The following is an 18,320-nucleotide window of genomic DNA, read 5'->3' as shown; positions in this document are numbered from 1 at the left end:
AAGAAGACAAGTGACAACAAAAGACAACCTTTGAACACGTTTTATTCACTTCTTCAACCGGTGAGATCATCCCAAAAAAGCCTGAAGCGGAGTTTCTGTGAGGAAAGCTCCGAGTTTTTAAGACAAGAATTAGTCGTGCGTCCAAAAAGCACAAGAATCGCTTTTAATTCGGAGAAAGACGTCGCACACAAATACCGCCTTCACACGTCTCCCCCGACTCCCTCCCGCCACCACTACAGTCAACAGCCCGGCCCGTCTCCACGATTCCACTGTAGGGATGCATTTTACAAAGCTTAAATAAAATATTAACCCTTTTAATTTCCATTTTCAAAAAGAGCTAACTTTATTGGAATAAACTAAAAAGGGGGAAAAAACAAAGCAAACATGTCCAGTAAAAAAGACAATCGCAACTGATAGAAGGTAAAATATGAATCAACTGTCCTATCACTTTTAAAGGGTACAAAGCCATGGAACCAGAACCATCTCATTTTGTTTGTCAATAAACGTCATGTTTGTTCGCGCGCACGCGCGCACAAGAGAGCTTTTTTTTTTTTAACCTTTCCTTCTTTTAAATTTAAATTAGAATCAACATGCAATTGAAAGTGATGATGGAAGTGGGGTGAACACAAACTGGGAGGGCGCAGATTATGAGGCTCTAAATACACTCAATGTAAATATTGACAAGTATGAACAACGCCAGTGCAACCAGTTAGCAGGGACAGTTCCTATTCAGTGTGGTAGTGTTGGTAGGACCACGCGTCCAACCATTTACTTCTCTTCACACCACTGGTTCTCTTTGCGTACCTGTGAACAAGACAGAACAGAGCAGATCTTTACCACCGCGTTCAGGAAAACTGACTGCGTATGAAAAATGAAAGCGGCATTGCAGTTAGTCTGAACGCAGAGGAAACACTGACCTGCGCTTCCTCCTCCTCCGTGAAGTCATTTTTAATGTTGAACGTCTTCCTGATCTCTTCGGGGGTTTTGCCTTTGATCATGTTGGCCACAGTCTTGCAAGTCACATCTAACAGACCTTTAATGTCCAAGTAGTTGGCAGCCTGAGTGGAAGAAGTGCACACAGTGAGGTGAGTCGCAGTGCCGGGACGCACGCCGCTCGCTCGTACTAGGGCCTTCATACGTTAAAGAACTTTCAAAGTGTCTTGGGAGGCTTTCAGACCCACAACATGCTTGCACATAAACACTTGACGGCCTGTTAAGTGGGAGATGGTCAATGACGAGAAGACGCAGCAGAAGAATGGCAATTGTGGCAAAATAATACGATGAAAGTGACGAGTCAAGAAGCCAGAAACCCTCTCCAGTACCAAGAATGACATCACAAAAACACCACAATCACTTGTAATCCTGACACATTCCTGAAAACTTCACCAGGAGGGTCAGCGACACCCTGAACCCCTTTTATTTGACACATGATGGGCTTGGTCACATGTTCCTCCTCACTATCTGCTCTGCATGTAAACAAACTAGCATTCAAGCAGCCGACTGAGGGACAAACCCAGCTGGCTGCAGTTACACATCCTGGCATGTCACCTTACACCAGAACAACAACCAGTCCAACAGCCATTTCACAATCTCATTTTCTTTTCTTTTTACTACCGAAACAGCAGCTCACTCGCCTCTGGAAACCAAAGCTCCAAAATAATAACCTGATGTTAGTATATATATTATTTAAAATATTAATAAATTCCCCACTTATTCTGCATAAACCAGCTCCTCCAGCAGGTAATGCTGTTGTATATATCCTCATTCATGTTGGTGGCCACACCACACGTTCCGAACCGAATCAAAGTGAGTTTTTGTGCATACCAGGATCAGCTCAAACAATGTTCCTTGGTCCACTTTCAGGAACTCCTGGTCCCAAACAGGAATGTCGTCCGTCCGTTTCTCCTTGTTTTCATCGTCCTCAGGGGGTGGAGGATCGTCTTTGTGATGAGTGCACCACTGAATCACCTGTGGGACACAAACAAGCAAGCAGTTTAAAAGCAAGGTGCAGTAACAAAGGAGAGGTTGAGGTCTAACAAGGTTCCTTGCGTTTATATGCTGGACCAGGGGTGGGCAAACCATTTGACTGGTGAAGGGTTCTAAAATTTGAAATGGATGAGATACAGTTATTTTATGGCTTACTTACTATCAATATAATTTCTTCAAGTTTTTTGGGGGCCGGGTTAAAAAGCTTACCAGGCCAGATGAGGGCCATAGTTTGGTTTTGCCTGTGCTTTGTATTCGGGTCAAGTTGTGACTGTGATTGCAGCTTCAGCGAGTTGTGATGGATTTCTAATCACAATGTACCCAAGATTTCAACTTGTACTGGAGTTCAAGACTTAATTGACAGTGTGGTTTTGACAGGACGACTGAACAAAGCCCTCTGTCATTAATCACTGGGAGTGAATGCAGGTGTTGTAAGCGGCATCTCGCGTCCTCGTACCTTCTTGAGAATGGCAGCGTTGACGTTGGGGAGTGGAACTGGGTCATCGTCTCCTTCGTCGTCCATCCCCAAATCTGTCACACAGTTCAAATGTTACCAACTGATTATTATTATTTATTTATTTATTTATTTTTTAAATACATATGGTATAACTAATATGCAACCAACGTAAACCGGTCGGCGGGACTGGAGGTGCGTTTCAACACTTTTGTTCACCTTCTAACATGGTTTTGATGGTGACCGACTGCTTGGCGATCTCAACGTCCACCTCGAAGATCTCCCCGTCGGAGCTCTGCAATTTAATCGTTGGCATTGTCTGTGGAGAAGAACATCATCGTCGTGTTAAATAATAATAAGGTTAATCATGCCGAACCCCAATCTTCCTGTGCGTGTAAAGATCAGAAAAGGCTGCGTTTAGCGCGCGTCTAGTAACAACCAGCGCAAGCTAGGCTAGGCTAAACTAGCTGGTTAACAACGCCGTGTAATGAATTGTATTGCTCATACTGAACTAATAACTTGAGGAGTGAGCATTCATTGTGTGGGGAAAAAAACAAAACAAGTTCAAACACAAGCTCACCTATGTGGTGGCAGATTAGCGAACAATAGTGAATTTGTCTCGCCCACAATTAAACGCCGAGCTAAAGTACGACGATGCTAAGAGAAGAGCTAGCTGCTCGGCTGTTGGCTGTAATGTTATATCAGAATAGATGTTAGGACGGGGTATAAACTCTTCTTCCTCGGTACATAAAATGACCAACCGCCTCGTGTCATTCTAACCCGGTAGCCAGCATTACCATGCACAATGTCTCTTTACGTTGAGGCCAGCGCCTAGGAATGTCAACGAGGCCTATTAGCGCAGGCTGAGAGAGGTAAACAACATCAAGGGAGCGGGATATACACTCTCAAAGTGTGAACAAAACGGACTGTGGTGTATTTTTATTGGAGTAGCTACGCACCTTGAATGTTTTTAAGTCTGGTCCAGAGGTGAAGATTCCTCTGTACTCAACAGGAGGAGCTGACAAGACGTGGAGGAACCGATCGCTGGCTGGAAGTCTCTGGACGAAGCTGGTGAGTCGCCGGTGTTATGCCGAGAATCGCTACTACGTCAAGGGAGCAGATAGTAGACTATCAGAATAAGATTATATATATATACATATGTGTATATGTATGTGTGTATATATATATATATATGTATGTGTATATATATATGTGTATATGTATGTGTATATATATATATGTATGTGTATATATATATATATATATATATATATATATATATATATATATATATATATATATATATATATATATGTATGTGTATATATATATATATATGTATATGTGTATATATATATACGTATATATATGTGTGTATATATGTATATATATATGTATGTATATACATATATATATATATATATATATATATATATATATATATATATATATATATATATATATATATGTATGTATATATATAAATTAAAAGATATATATATATTTATAGTATTATTATTATTATTATCATTATTATTATTATTATTATTTGTTGTTGTTGTTGTTGTTGTTGTTGTTCCCCCACCGCTTTATTTATGAAGATATCAGATGGCTTTTTTTAATGATGATATTTTAAAATGAAGAATTCCAACTTTTTTCCGACTTGATGGAAGAGACAAAGTTGTAGCAGAATACTGGCGGGTCGCAGCTGCTGCCTCATATGTCAGTATTTTTTATTTATTCATTTAATGCTCTCGTATAAAACTGCAAAGTTATAGAAACCGCACTCTTTGTGCAGTGACTGGCAACTGTTGTGCAAGATCATATTAGCCTGCAGACAGGCATTTATTCTCAGATCAAAGTGTGAAGTGGGTTAGAAGCTGACTGCGTGTTTTTGCACTTTAAACGCGAATAAATCAAACCTCCATCCAAAGTGTAGTTTAAACATAATTTATTATTTTTATTTGTTTAAGTTGCAGTATGTCTAATGTCACATTTCCTCAATCTTGCTTTTGAATCTCTCTCTCTCTCTCTCTCTCTCTCTCTCTCTCTCTCTCTCTCTCTCTCTCTCTCTCTCTCGCGCGCGCGCGCGCGCGCGCGCTCCCGCGCTATACTTCAAATTCTCGTTGTGCATGTCGAACTCGGTATGTCACCTGGTCGCGTTGTCAAATGAATGAGATAAAATGAAAGACGTTCAGTGAATCCGCTTTACCTGTTTGAATTATTTTTTTCCCAGTTACAAATAATATTTAACTGCATGATTCAATAATATATTGGCTCTCGCGAGTATTATGACTGAAGGCGTAACGTCATTGGAGCAGCGCGCTTAGTTAGTTCGTTAGCGATGCCGATCTACGCGTTTTTATGTGCTTACTTGTCCTACCGCTAGGTGGTGCCATTTCCCATTACATCTGCTCTGCTCTGCACAGGTGCCATTTTCTAGTCAGTCTCACTCTTGCCCCGACAAACATTCACTCTTCCGGTGTCAGTCAGCCTCATCACTTTGGCCTCCGTTGGGGAAATGAGACACGGCAGCTCAAGGTTGTTTTCGGAGGTTTGTTTAAAAACATGAGGCAATAACATCCGGAGATGATTGCAAACGCCGAACCACCCAAATTCAGACAGTTTCTTGGCTACTTATACATTTCTATCCAAGATCTCCCGAGCTGCAACCGCACAAAATAATTGACTAATGTCCTGTTGATTTATTTCCAGCAAAACTCTCAAGCGCTGAAAAATAAAAGGACACCCAACAGTCTGATCAAGGAGCCACCTTCATCTTTATTATTCAACCGGTTGGGTCAATGCAGACTCTGTATGCCAGAGCGAGTCAGTGAGCTGATGTGGATGGACGCTCCATCGTCTGTCGAACACACCAAAGTTGGTCGTTACACAGGATAAAGAAAATGTGTGTAAAAATCTGCCCGATGGGAGCTTTATTTGTCTTTTTCTAAAAATAAAAATCAAAAACAGGAAGAGGGGAAAAAAATAAATCAACAAGGAAAAGCAAACAAAAGAAATATCTGTAGTGTGAAATAATTTCCTTCTTTTAGACATTATGTTACATTTCTTTAGATTTACAAAAGTGCAAACAGGTCATGTTGAGATCTCCTCTAAGTGGAAGCCACGCGTGTCATGGCTCAAACATGGGCGCGGTGTGTGGCTGGCGGCGCTCTGGTCTCGGACCTACCCGGTGCCTTCATGACAGTACGGGAGGAGGCTTTCCACACAGCCGTGCCAGTCCTCCACACACACACACACACACACACACACACACACACACACACACACACACACACACACACACACACACACACACACACACACACACACACACACACACACACACACACACACACACGTAGCTTTTGTTAAATGCTTAAATAGATCTTTGTGTGGATATATGATGTGCACTAACACGCCCCCCCACTCCCCTTCGCGTCCCACCCCTCCTCCTCTCTTCCTCCTCCATGCTGTTCTCGGTGTCGTGTTTTATATCATGGTCACGCTGGACCCAGCTGTACAAGGGTCCCCGACTTCACAGGAAGTAATCTGGGGTGCGGCGGGTCACGTGAGGCTCCCCTCGACGAGGCGCCGGGTCAAACTGCAAGCTGGGGGGAAGAAAAGGAGACATGGAGCTTTAGTTTAGTTGAACCTTTGATATTTTATCGCAGCCGGCTACTGCACACAGGCTAAAAAACAAGCATCAGCTGGGTTTCACCCTTCAGCAGGGTCTATTGTTCACCACAAGGTGGCCCGTGCGAGCCCCGCAAAGCCCCTCACAGAACCCACATCTCCCACTTTCAAACCTTGGACAGGGTACAGTGTAGGCATGGGCAAACTAGGGCCCGGGGGCCATAAGCGGCCTGTTGAGGAATTTATACTAATAGTAAATAAGTAATAAAAATGTTTTACGGGTCATTTCAATAAAGAGCTAAACACTGTGGGGCTTCAAAGACACAGATTTTGTTGTAACTTTGCTTTTGTTCAATTTGAATTAACATTAAACCACGTGTTTCCTACATATCCCATGCTCCATCTATCTGCTTCTGCTCCGGCCCCCTCTGTCAAATTTTAGCACCTATTGTGGCCACCAGTCCAAAAGTTTGCCCACCCCTAGTGTAGCAGCGCCACAGAGGGCACAGAGAGGAAAAGAGCCTGGCGAGAAGGAAGTGCAGAGGAGGATACACCGATGGCCGCCTCTGAGTCTTACACAGCTGCACTGGCACTCTCATCCTTCAGTGCACTTACAAGGAGTATTTGAGGGTGTCGTCCAGTTCCATGATGGCCGCCTGATTGCCGCAGCGGTAGCAGTAGTTGGGCGCGCTGAATATCGTCACCACGTTCCTCTCGTGGCACCAGTTGTAACCCTGCGGGGTGGGGAGGAGAGACGGGAGCCCTGTGGTTTTTAAACAGCTAATGAACACACACACACACGCGGTTTGTTGAGTGCAAATGGGTGCGGACCTCCATAACCAGCTGGTGGGCTCGGGACACGAGTGTGAGGCGGTTGGCGTGGTTGAAGGTCTCCGAGATGTCCTGGCCGAAGGTGTAGCCGGCGCCGCGGGGAGAGATACCCCAGCCACCGCGGTCATCAGGGTCCGACCACAGCAGGTCACACATGGGACCCTGCGGAGGAGGAAGAGGACAAGGAGGAGCAGGAGGAGGGGGATGAGGAAGAGGAGTCGGAAGAGAAAGAGGAGGAGGAGGAGGAGGAGGAGGAGGAGGAGCCGGATGAGAAGGGGAAAAAGGAGGAGGAGGAAGAGAAAGAGGAGGAAGAGGAGGAGGAAGTGGAGGAGCCGGATGAGAAGGAGAAAAAGGAGGAGGAGCAGGAGGAAGAGGAGGAAGAGAAAGAAGAGGAGGAAAAGGGAGCAGGAGAAATAGGATGAGGATGGGGAGGAGGAGAAAAAGGAGGAAGAGCGCAGGGTCAGAAGTCAAGCTAATGTTCACAGCCGTGCACGGTGAGAAGCGCACGAGCCAGCGTCTCACCTCGTGCGGCACTTCCTGCAGACGGTCCAGAGCTCTGATGTGGTCCAGGGTGTCTATGGAGGGCGAGAGGCCGCCGTGCAGGCAGAAGATCTGTCGGGGGGGGGAGAGAGTGAGGAGGGGAGGTGGGAGAGTGTCAGCGTGGGGGAGACAGACGAGCAGCGGACCTCCCCCACCCCCGGACGCAGGTCTACCTGGGAGTCCACCAGCGCCGTGAGCGGGAGGTAGTCGAACAGGTCGGTGAAGTACTTCCACACGTTGGCGTTGCCGTACTTGCGGAGGCACTCGTCGTAGAAGCCGTACACCTGCGTGATCTGCCGGCTCTCGTGGTTCCCTCGCAGGATGGTGATACGCTCGCGGTAGCGAACCTGCAAACAGCGACGCGCCACGATAGAGTCAGTTTCCCTGTTTTCTCTAATTCATTAAAAAATATATTAATTTATTAAAACGAGAATGTATGGAAGCGTGTTGCATTCACTTGGGGGGGTTGGGGGGGGGGGCATTTTTTCTACTGTTTTTTGGGAAATTAATTTTTTCAGTTTTTCTGAGTAATATTGTCAATCATTGTATTTTGGGATTCTTTGTCTTCATGGTCGCCCCACTCTGTGAGCATCAGTCATCTGTCCTCTCACTAAGATAATTGAATAAATAGATAAATAATAAATAGGGAAAACTAATCATTATTAAAATTCTTTGATATTTAATAGACTAATTAGTTTATTTAAATGGCATTTGAATCTACAAAGAAAGGGTGCCATAAAATGTGGCATCATTTATTTCAATCTTAGAGGGGAAAGGGCAAGTATAGCGCCAAATAAATTTCAAGCGTCGACCGATTATTAATGATTAAATTTACACTCCACCAAAGTCCTACTTTCTGAGACTAGTTTGACTCTTTGCTTAATGAATCAAAAACAATAGCCTGTTGTTCAATTAAAGTGTGCCGAAGCGGTCGCATTGGGTGCTTGGATATTTATTGCACTGCAGTGACCATTTGTTTTGTCTCATGTGATCCTGTTCACTTTCAGGTTATCCACCTGCTCACCTGCTCACCTGCCCCCCCGCCCCGTTGAAGCCATGAAGCCATGAAAGAGGCCTCTCGTGTGGAGACTCCTCACCTTGAGCGCTACCAGCAGAGTGACCGTTTCTACCGAGTAGTAGCCTCGGTCCACGTAGTCTCCCATGAACAGGTAGTTTGTGTCTGGAGATTTGCCTCCGATCTTGAACAGCTCCATGAGGTCGTGGAACTGGCCGTGCACGTCGCCGCACACCGTGACCGGACATCGCACCTCCTGCACGTTGGACTCCTTCGTCAGGATCTCTTTTGCCTGCAAAAAAAAACAAAAAAACAAAACCCCAAAGTAAGGTGGAGGGTTAGTTTGCTTTTTGTGTGCAGAGCGCAGAAGAGAAACACCTGGAACACAGAGTGAACATCTGCAATGAGGGATTTCGCTTCCTGGGACTACGGTGAGTTTTGATCTGCAATCACACACAGCCTGCATGCTGCAATTTCATTCCCCGTCATTAGCTTTCATTTTGAGATGAGACACGAAAGCGACATCAAACCAAACTAAAGCCGCGTTCAGACTACCGGTCACAAATCACATGAAATCCAATTTTCCCTAAATGGATTGGAAGCACCTTCGGGAGGTAGTTTCAAACGGCATTTGGACTAATGCGTCTCAGTGTGAACAGCTCCAAACACACCGATCGGTTCCAACTGTCCGTGACGTCACGCCTGCAGTCTGAACGCAGCCTCAGGCCCTGCAGCGACGGGCTCGTGTCCAAAATCAATCCCTGCATCGCTCCACTGCCTGAAAGGGCAAAAGTGAAGACCCAAAAAAAAGGCCTCTTGTTTTTTTGTTTCTTTTTTCTTTTTTTCAACATGGTGCGTCTGCCGAAGGGGCCGGTCAGCCGGATGAGCTCTTTTAAGGAGATTTGGAGCAGACAAATCCTGGGCTGAGGGAGAGAAATGCTCTGAGCTGATTGACCAGCAGGCCTGTCTGAGGAGAAGCAGCCCTACAGTGAGGAGCTGTCTGGACCGGAGCAGAGTCCCTGCACAGGCTGCTGCTGCTGCTGCTGCTGCTGCTGCTGCTGCTGCTGCTGCTGTCCCGCTTCCCACTGAATAGCGGAAAAGTTCATCGTGTGCCAGCTCGATCTATTGACTTCACTCCTATGTGTCGGGCCGGCTTGCAAGTTCAGCGGCTGCATTTGTATTTGTGTTAAGGGTCCCATGATGCAACCGGGTCAAGATTTCAAGTTTTCACAAAAGAAGATCTCCAGACTGCAGACTGGAGCTGACACACAGTGTGGAACACAACAACAACAAGGCTCAGTCTCAGTCAGGCCTTTCACACGCCACATTTTGCTTCACCCAGATTGAAAATAACATTTAGGCTGTCAAACACACTGCAGCATATGTGTGTGTGTGTGTGTGTGTGTGTGTGTGTGTGTGTGTGTGTGTACAATTAAAATCCCTGCTGTGACTGAGCGGCTGCTTATTTTTAGCCGTTGCCAGGTGTTGGACTGTCATCAGGTGGACAGGACACCTCCATCTAATTCCAGAAAGACAGTCAGCGTGCAGCCACTGCAGGTCGCAGCTGCTGTTGTTGTGTTCTGGCTGTGGTTTTTTTTTTCCTTTTCAAAAAAAGATTATCACATGATGTTGATGAGGTTTGGGCAAACGCCAGACTTCTCCCTCTGTCTGTCTGTCCATCACACACACACACACACACACACACACACACACACACACACACACACACACACACACACACACACACACACCGCTTTTGTCAATCTTTTCATATGGAACTTTTTAAACAACAAATGTGATCAGAGTGAGCGAGAGAGACAAACAAAGGAGTGGACGCTGGTGTGAAATTGAACGGCAGGCTGATGAGGCTGAGCGAGAGCAGCCCAGAGCCGACAGGACACCACACTTCTGACCTACATTTCACACACGCGCGCACACACGCGGGCAGGCAGCAGACGGCAGGCTGACCGCGGCTCTCTGGCTCTGTAGCAGCAGCAGGCTGAACGCGGCTCTCTGGCTCTGTAGCAGCAGCAGGCTGAACGCGGCTCTCTGGCTCTGTAGCAGCAGCAGGCTGCGGCCACGGAGCGAATCAGCCGGAATGACCTGAGATCTCAGCACGGGGGAAGGCGTTCAAACACGTCCAGCGGTGAAAAGAAAAGATGACTTATGTAAGCCGTGCCGCCGCCGCCACCCAAAAAAATAATCACCGCACCCATCAACAACCCGCTCAGCTGACTGCTGTGAAATAACGACGTCAGCGGCCGCAGCACAGCGCCGTTAAATGCTTTTAATGAGGCCGAAGGTTTGTTTTCTCTCTGGAGGTCGCGTCACGAGGAGACGACAGTAAAATCACAGTAAAACACTGAGCTCACTCTGGAGCACGGCAGCAGGCTCAGCATCTTTCTGGGGCAACAACAACAGCAGCAGCAGCAGCAGAAGCGGCAGGTCAAGCTGCTGCTGACGTCAGCTGCCCGTTTTTTACATCCATCAACAAACACCCTCGGCCTCCCTGTCTCTCCCCCTTTTCTGCCTGTTAAATGCAACTTAACTTCACTTTATGGTTTTCTTGTCCTCCATCCAGCGAGTCGCTTCTTATCTTTAGGAGAAAACCTTCAACTAGCTTTTCAAAAACAAGGGGACAGAAGTCTCAGTGGCCGCCGCTCGTCCCCACACTGCCCTGACCACAGGAAGTGGGGCAACATTTCACCACATGACCAAATTGTGATGTCATCCCCAGGGCTCGGCCCAATGATGTCATGTTCCATTAGGGTTTTAAAGAGAAAAGTCACATCACTCTGGTTTCTGGTTTTGGTTGGTCACCCGCTGTGGCAGATTCACGTGTTAGAGACATCAATGTCCCGTTTCAGAAAGAAAAGAAGAAGTGGACAAGCCTGACACAAAAGTGGAACAGGGCCGTCGACGTGGGAGACAAAACTGTGAGGTCGGTTATGTAACCTTGCAATAGAGCGAGGAATGTTAAACAGTATAAATAGTATTTCTGGAAGAGAAGCACAGGGCTTCAAATGGATCCGCAGCAGTGCAGCAAAAGAGAGCTGAAGGGTGAATTGAACCCGGACCAACAGCGGTGACTTGCTGCTCGCTGGCGGGACGACACCGAGGAGTTTCACAAGCTGCGTTTCCATTACCACTAGAAGTGTGCAAAACCTAAATATCGCAATACAAAAACTAGTAATGGAAGTTTTGGGAAGGTGTTGATGCTCTCATGAGGTGCGTTTTCAGACGTATCGATATAGAGGTGTATCGCGGGTGTCATGGAAACATTGTTTTCGCATTTACACGTCAGCGGACGTGACGTATGGATCACGTGGCCCATGGATCACGTGGCCCGTTCACTTCAAGGGAAAATAGCGCGTTATGTTTGGACGGAGGAGTTACAAGTAATCAAAGAGAAAAACACAACAACCTTTCCTGACTGCAAACAAAAGCAAGCAAAAGCAAACGTAATTCTTGTGAAAAAGATTTTTCGAGAATTCCGGCTTATTCACTTCACACCATTCAATACAAACACCTGCAAATCGCAATTGTACTTTCAGAAATATCCCTTTTATTTTGCAAAACGCAGCTGCTGATGGCTGCCATGAAGCTGAGACACCAGCTGATACCTGGCAGGAAAAGACTGCCAGGTATCCTGGAATGAAAGATGGGGAAAGACTGACAGGGAGAGAGAGAGAGGGAGGGAGAGAGAGTGAGCTAGTGCACATCTCACTCCTTCACACCCCCGTAACGTCCCGAAACAGCGCCAGGCGTCTGGCCTGACTCACAGCCAGCGGTGGAATCCTGAGTCACACATTGCGATCCGATCCGATCCGCTCCGCTCCGCAGCAACACCGCTTTTCAGATGATGCAACGCAGAAATCAATGGCATCCTTTGGCTATTTTTAAACCATCGGGGAGGGGTGCGTGATACAATTCACAGAGAAGCGGGGAGGGGGAAGAGGGGGAGGAGGAGAGGACACAAATGCAGTTTTCCTTTATTGTCTCGTTAGTCATCTTGGCTGCAGCGGCCGGGGGGAAAAAAAGAAAAACGCACCATGACGCGTGCATTTCCTGCATCCACCTACGGCTCACGGACGAGTCTGTTGACATTCTGCAGCAAAACAGCCGAGGAGGAAAGTGAAACATGGAAGTTCTCCTCCCCCCGAGATGCCAGCGTCACCTCACGCTCAACGGCTGCGGGATCTGAAGCCGGAGGAGGGAGAGGCTGAGGCTGAATAACAGCCAACAGCGGCAGCAGTCGCACATCAGACAGACGAGCCGGCGACTCCACATAAAAGCGGCGTCCCTTCGACGCCTCCAAACACTCCAAGCACTCCAAACATGGAAGTGGTTCAGTCCCTCCCTCCGTCAGCCCGTGGAGGACGCAGCTGCACCCGAGAATGAGAGACACAAATTTGCCATAAAAGATCCGGTTAAATTTAGCCCCGCTGATGTCGGGCTACGCAGAGGAATTTCATAATAACGTGAAAAACAAGGATGCGACTTCATTGCGAGAATGAAAATAGAGGCAGCTTTGGATGAAGGGCTGTAGAATCTTCTGGAAAAGACCACTGCTGTAATCTTAACGTGGCAGCTTTCCTCCACCTCTTGCATTCATCTGATGACCTCTTGCACAGAGCCCTTCGTCAACACTTAGAAAGAGGAGTCAGAACTTCCTGGACAAACTGCGTCCCGTTAAACTTCAGCGTGTGGACCACTCAGACGCAGCCTTTCCCAGTCGACCCGCTGGCTCCAGCTGTGCCAGTGGACGACGTTCACCTAAGAGCGACCACAGAGCCGACCTGACCGGCGCATCAAGTCCGACCTGAATCAACTGCGAAGCTCACCAGAGGTCACAGCAATCCAACACCGAGGCAACGCAGTGAACTGCCGTCATCACACAATGGGGCCGTGCCGGATGAGTTGTGAACGCACCCCTGCGACACGCAAAGGTGCTAAAAGGTCAAAGTCATTAAAGGCCGATGACAACGAAGCCGTCTGAAAGCGCAGAGGTACGACGGGCTTTGATGAAAGAAAAGCTTGGAACAAGTCTCCACACCTACTGCGTGCCTCACACCAATTACATAACAGGGCTTTGTGTACTTTGGAAAATTAGTGTTGATCAATGCATGAGTTATACCAAAACACACACACACGCGCGCGAGGTCAGAGTTGAGCCAGAAATGATTCCAGAGACTAACATCTCCAGAAAATAGTGTATTTAGCCCCTTTGTTTGTTTGTTTTACAGCCTCTTATAAAACCCCTTGGTTTTAGCTTCTTGATTTGGAAGTGGGGTAAAAACAGATGGAGCTAAACCCTAGCTGGGGGTCCTGTCACCAACCAGGGTGGTAATCAATGCCCTTTGTGATATGACATGGGGCCAGTACCCTGCGTGTCTTAGCAAGAAATGTCTGAAAAGTGGAACACGTGGACTTATCAGAGACCACTGGTGCAGTGAATTCTGCATCACATGGGCCCTTGACAATATATCCTGCTAACATCTTCCAAGAAATAAGGAGGTTCAAACATTTTCAACCACAACATTTCACACACCGACATGCATTCCATGCTCCTTCCTCCCCCCCTTCTTCTCCGACACCTATTTCCACCCAGACACCTGACAAACAGGAGCCCGGGCTGGTGACTTGCCGGCGGGGAGTGGGGATGCTACAGGTGACCCTGACAGCTGACCCTGACGGCTCTCACTGTCACGTCGTCCCAGTCTGCTGATTTGAATCCCCCCTGTGGCTGACAGACAAACCCCGACCACCACCGCCACCCCGCAGTGTTATGAAGGCGTTTATTCCAGACGTTTCTCCAGGCTCAGAGATATATATATATATATATATATATATATATATATATATATAATATATATATACATATACGTATATATATATATATATATATGTATATATTTATATACATATATATACATATATATATATACGTATATATATATATATATGTATATATATATATATATATATATACGTATATATATATATATGTATATATATATATATATGTATATATATATATATATATATATATATATATATATATATATATATATATATATACATATATATACATATATATATATATATATATATATATATATACATACATACGCACAACGCAGTGAAATGTACACTATAGACGCCATTTTAAGAATGTGTGAAAGGCGCAGATAAGGAGGCAGCGGGGCTGCTTACCTTCTCACACAGGGTCTTCACCTGGCCCTCTGACAGCTGCTTGCACTCGTTGAGCTGCTCGATCCACTGGTCGATTTCTTTCGTGAACGCCTTGTCGTCCATCTCTGTTTTTGTTTTGTTGTTGTTGTTGTTGTTGTTTTTATCAGGAGAGAATGAGGAGGGAGGGAGGGAGGGAGTGAAGGAGAGTCGCTGCTGCCCGGCTCCGCTCGCCGACGCTTTCAGGGGGGGCTGAATTCGTGCGAGGTGGCGCCGGATGTGGTCGCCTGGCCCGGAGCTCGGGGAAGGGACAGAGAAGGTGCGAAGCGAGCGCTGCTCTCCTCCGACTGGCACGCAAGCACCTCCGGCCCCGTCAGGTCGTTGTGTGATTGTGCTGAATTGAAAGTGGGAGGGAGAGAAAAGTGGAGACGTCAGTCGGTTACCCCACCCTGGGAGTTGTTGTTTTTTTTGTTTTGTTTTTTTTCTGAAGCAACCAGTGACCGGGCGTTGCAGTTCCGGTTATGACCTTCGAAATGAAAGCCCAGCTGCTCGGCGAGTTGTTTTTTCCTCTTTTTCTCAGTTTCGGAATTCGTTTTCTTATATGCGTTTCAGTGCCGATGAAAAGCTTAAAGTGAGACAGTTTTGTTGCTTTACAAAGTTACACTGCAGAGCTTATCCATTTCTAGACATAAGCTTGAAACCCCAATGACGACTGTCGTTTTTAAGTGTTTTTTTGTTGTTGTTATTGTTGTTGCTACCTGGACACTTGCGCAAATGTGTGGTGGATTCCGAATAACGTTAAGTCTTTATTTTTTTTCTGCCTTTATCGTCGATTTGCACTTTAAAGCCAACCGCTTGCTTTTTTCTGCCTGGGTCTGCCAACTTCCGGTCTGTGTTGCTACACGAGTGGCACTTGACGTAGCGGCGCAATGCCGCCCGGCATAAATAGCGACTGAGACCCTCGCTGGCGGCTCTGCTATTGGCTGAGAGTGCCGCTTCCTCTGCAGTGGATTGGCCCGGAGTTTATTAGACAGCAGAGCGCCACACCCAGGAGAAAATACGTCATGGCTCTGACGAGAACAACGTGTGGTGAATTTTATTTGCCAATGACGTCAGTATTTCACATGGAGCCGGGCTTATGTAAACAAAGCGACAGCTCATCCACGGAACGGCGAAAAGCGACTGTTTTTGTCACTGTATTCTCTGGATTAGAAGGTTCACTTCGATCTGGGTTCTTTTTTGGCATTTAGGATGGCGCCAGATTTCACTGTACGTGTGCAGTGAAAATAAAGACTATTCTATTTAACGCTACATCTTGCATAAACCCATTTAGATAGTTTTTATTTTAAAAGTAATTAAGAAGGAAAGTTGTTTAACTACTCCATTGTGCTGTCGCACAACTGGTTTCTTGATCATTATTATTATTTTTGTCAAGAGGTGCCCCTATAATCGTAAATATCCATCAAACATTAGTTCTGACAAAAAAATAAATAAAAAAAATCCTGTCTTTTATTGAAAATTATAATTTTATCTTACCCTTTCTAAATTCATGTTTCAAAATGAAATGTTCTCCCAATTTGCATGAATCAAATATCCTATTCCCATTTTTGCATTATGAAATATTACATCTTTCAATAAGCTGTGCTTTATTAAAAAGCCAATAACAACAAATTAATCGCGTCATGCAGAGGCACTGCTGTACTGCTGGTTATCCGAGCCTCTTCTGCTGCAGTAAACCACATTCACACACATTTCAATAACTTTTTATCTAATTAAATGTCTGTTTACAGTGAAAACATGCAATAAAAAGGTAACTTGGCTGAGGAAGACATACTCATTTCTTTGGTTCATAACCATAAACCAGTTTATTTCTGATTTGTGACGTGCTTTCATACATCATACACTTGGCACCTGTCTCTCCCCTGGATGCATGCAGGATCCCCTGGAACACTTTGCCAAGTTTCCAGTCTCTTAAACAGTGACTCTGTGACCTGATTCAGATCACCATGACAAATCTCTACATCACAGATTTCCACATTAGCATTTTATTGATCCATGCGAGGGGAGGCCCCACCTGGCCAAGTGTCTTAGCTGGTGGTTTTCTCAGGCAGCATTCTGGCAGACTGCTCCTGCCTTTGTCCTCACCTGTTCAGCAAATATCCATCAGTTCTAAGACCAATGTTGGAAACAGTGTTAATCTTTAGTCTGCAGGCAAACGAGGATGACGAGAAATGTGTTTTAGAATCACCTTTGCACTTGAGATACATGCGTCCTGTCGCAAAGGGAGGTGAAGTCGTTAAATTGACTTCTAACAGCTTTCTCCTGGTCAACACCTACAACATCCCTTCTTTGTAGCCACGAATGTGGCCTCCAAATGTCGCCTGAAATGAAAACACAATTAAACTGGAGGCATTTATGACCGGAGGATTACACCATTGCAAAGCCACAATGGCTTTTTCCAGCCACATGTGCATCCGATATGAGTCCAGCCTCTTCCAAGGTTTATTTCTGGAGATGGGAGTGTTGACACATTTGCTCTTTTGAGATGGACAACATAATACAGGAGCTTAATCTGCAGTTACACAACTCTCAGCTACCACTGTGGAGCGGGCAGGACCCCCAGGATCCACCCGGATACACGATTCTTTCATCAGCACCAATGAAAAGGCTGCGGTTAATCAGAGGGGCAGCGGCCTTACTTGATGTCTGTGCTGTCCGGGTACCTGCGGCTGCTGCTGTTTAACACCTCATTTTAAATTCTCTGTGTGTGCCAAAGCGGCCAGTGATGAAAGCCCTTTTGATTGTTGCCGAACAGATGCAGCGGCTCCGCCTGTCTGGCGCTGATGTCAAACTATCAGAATGATAAGGCTGAAGGTTGTTTTTTGTTGTTTTTTTAGAGCAACGTCGAGCAGAGAAGTCGACGGTCGTGATGAATGGTTTGTTTTGGTTGAGCGAGATAACAGGAGACAGACAGAGCCGTGGAACTCAGCGGGACAGAGATATAGTGCAGCGCATCTGCAAAAACAAAAGGCGCCACAGGTTGTGCAACAACAACATTACATCAGTGGGGCGTTGGGAGGCCATGTGGCAATAACTGACCTCTGGGTAACCTTGGGATAGTCCAATTAAGGAGACGAGAGAAGGGGAGAGGAGAGGAGCTGATTTGCAGAAGCAGACAGACAGGAGGTCAGTTCAGTGCTGAACTGTACACGGGCGCTGTGAATCCAATACCACTTTATTAACAGTAACTTTAGAGATATTGCGATGCAGCAGCCTAAATTTTTTTAGAAACATGTTAACAATGCATGGATTAAAGGTGAATTGCCGCACCTGCACACATGCTGTTTCACGTTCGGAATGATAACATATAACCTCCACCTCATTCTTCTTTGGCTCTGTCAGCACTTTCCTACGCACCTACTACACCTACGCAACTCATCCATCCACCTCACTTCTTTTTGTTTGCCCTTCTTTGGAAATGTTTTTAGATGTCAGACTAAATATATCTGCACAGGCATAAAACAAAGCAGAAGAGGAAGCTGCAACCTCCCTCCATCGGGGCTCTTTCCACCAATTAGCAGCTAGAGTGGAGTCTCCAGGACACCTGAAACCATGACAACAGCAGGGTCCTGCTCCCGTCCGCAATCAAGAGCTCCGCCTGGTGTT

General features: G+C 46.1%; 2 protein-coding genes across 4 annotated transcripts; both read right to left on the bottom strand.

Annotated features, from left to right (window-relative positions):
- Positions 1-25: 25 nt before the first annotated feature.
- Positions 26-3,543, bottom strand: skp1 (S-phase kinase-associated protein 1). Its single transcript, XM_076031924.1, has 6 exons — positions 3,400-3,543; positions 2,660-2,759; positions 2,444-2,517; positions 1,825-1,968; positions 918-1,058; positions 26-804 (listed from the first exon to the last, which is right to left on the bottom strand). The coding sequence occupies exons 2-6, from the start codon at positions 2,754-2,756 to the stop codon at positions 769-771; spliced, it is 492 nt and encodes a 163-aa protein (XP_075888039.1). The 5' UTR covers positions 2,757-2,759; positions 3,400-3,543; the 3' UTR covers positions 26-768.
- Positions 3,544-5,883: 2,340 nt separating this feature from the next.
- ppp2cab (protein phosphatase 2 catalytic subunit alpha b) lies at positions 5,884-17,013 on the bottom strand. 3 transcript variants are annotated; one of them, XM_076031911.1, is made up of 8 exons: positions 16,903-17,013; positions 14,679-15,048; positions 8,545-8,754; positions 7,621-7,794; positions 7,430-7,519; positions 6,908-7,069; positions 6,692-6,810; positions 5,884-6,051 (listed from the first exon to the last, which is right to left on the bottom strand). In XM_076031911.1, exons 2-8 carry the CDS (start codon positions 14,778-14,780, stop codon positions 5,979-5,981), a joined length of 930 nt encoding a protein of 309 aa, XP_075888026.1. In that variant the 5' UTR covers positions 14,781-15,048; positions 16,903-17,013; the 3' UTR covers positions 5,884-5,978. The 3 variants fall into 3 exon arrangements, with proteins under 3 accessions (XP_075888026.1, XP_075888024.1, XP_075888025.1); XM_076031909.1 differs by lacking the exon at positions 16,903-17,013 and adding an exon at positions 15,181-15,322; XM_076031910.1 differs by lacking the exon at positions 16,903-17,013 and having other exon boundaries at positions 14,679-15,086.
- Between the last annotated feature and the right edge of the window lie 1,307 nt (positions 17,014-18,320).

This window comes from Nelusetta ayraudi, unplaced genomic scaffold (assembly GCF_046127955.1).
Source record: "Nelusetta ayraudi isolate G7.1 ecotype Tasmania unplaced genomic scaffold, CSIRO-AGI_Nayr_v1 ptg000033l, whole genome shotgun sequence".
NCBI lineage: Eukaryota > Metazoa > Chordata > Actinopteri > Tetraodontiformes > Monacanthidae > Nelusetta > Nelusetta ayraudi.
This window is presented reverse-complemented; position numbering and strand designations above follow the sequence as displayed.

Excerpts from the sequence above, each read along its gene's own strand:
- ppp2cab (XM_076031911.1), bottom strand. The coding sequence starts at position 14,780 with ATGGACGACAAGGCGTTCACGAAAGAAATCGACCAGTGGATCGAGCAG. Across the intron at positions 7,795-8,544 it reads CTCTGCTGGTAGCGCTCAAG|GTTCGCTACCGCGAGCGTAT; the intron begins GTGAGGAGTCTC and ends CGCTGTTTGCAG. Across the intron at positions 6,811-6,907 it reads CCCACCAGCTGGTTATGGAG|GGTTACAACTGGTGCCACGA; the intron begins GTCCGCACCCAT and ends CCCACCCCGCAG.
- skp1 (XM_076031924.1), bottom strand. The coding sequence starts at position 2,756 with ATGCCAACGATTAAATTGCAGAGCTCCGACGGGGAGATCTTCGAGGTG. Across the intron at positions 2,518-2,659 it reads CATCAAAACCATGTTAGAAG|ATTTGGGGATGGACGACGAA; the intron begins GTGAACAAAAGT and ends ACTGTGTGACAG. Across the intron at positions 1,059-1,824 it reads CATTGTTTGAGCTGATCCTG|GCTGCCAACTACTTGGACAT; the intron begins GTATGCACAAAA and ends TCTTCCACTCAG.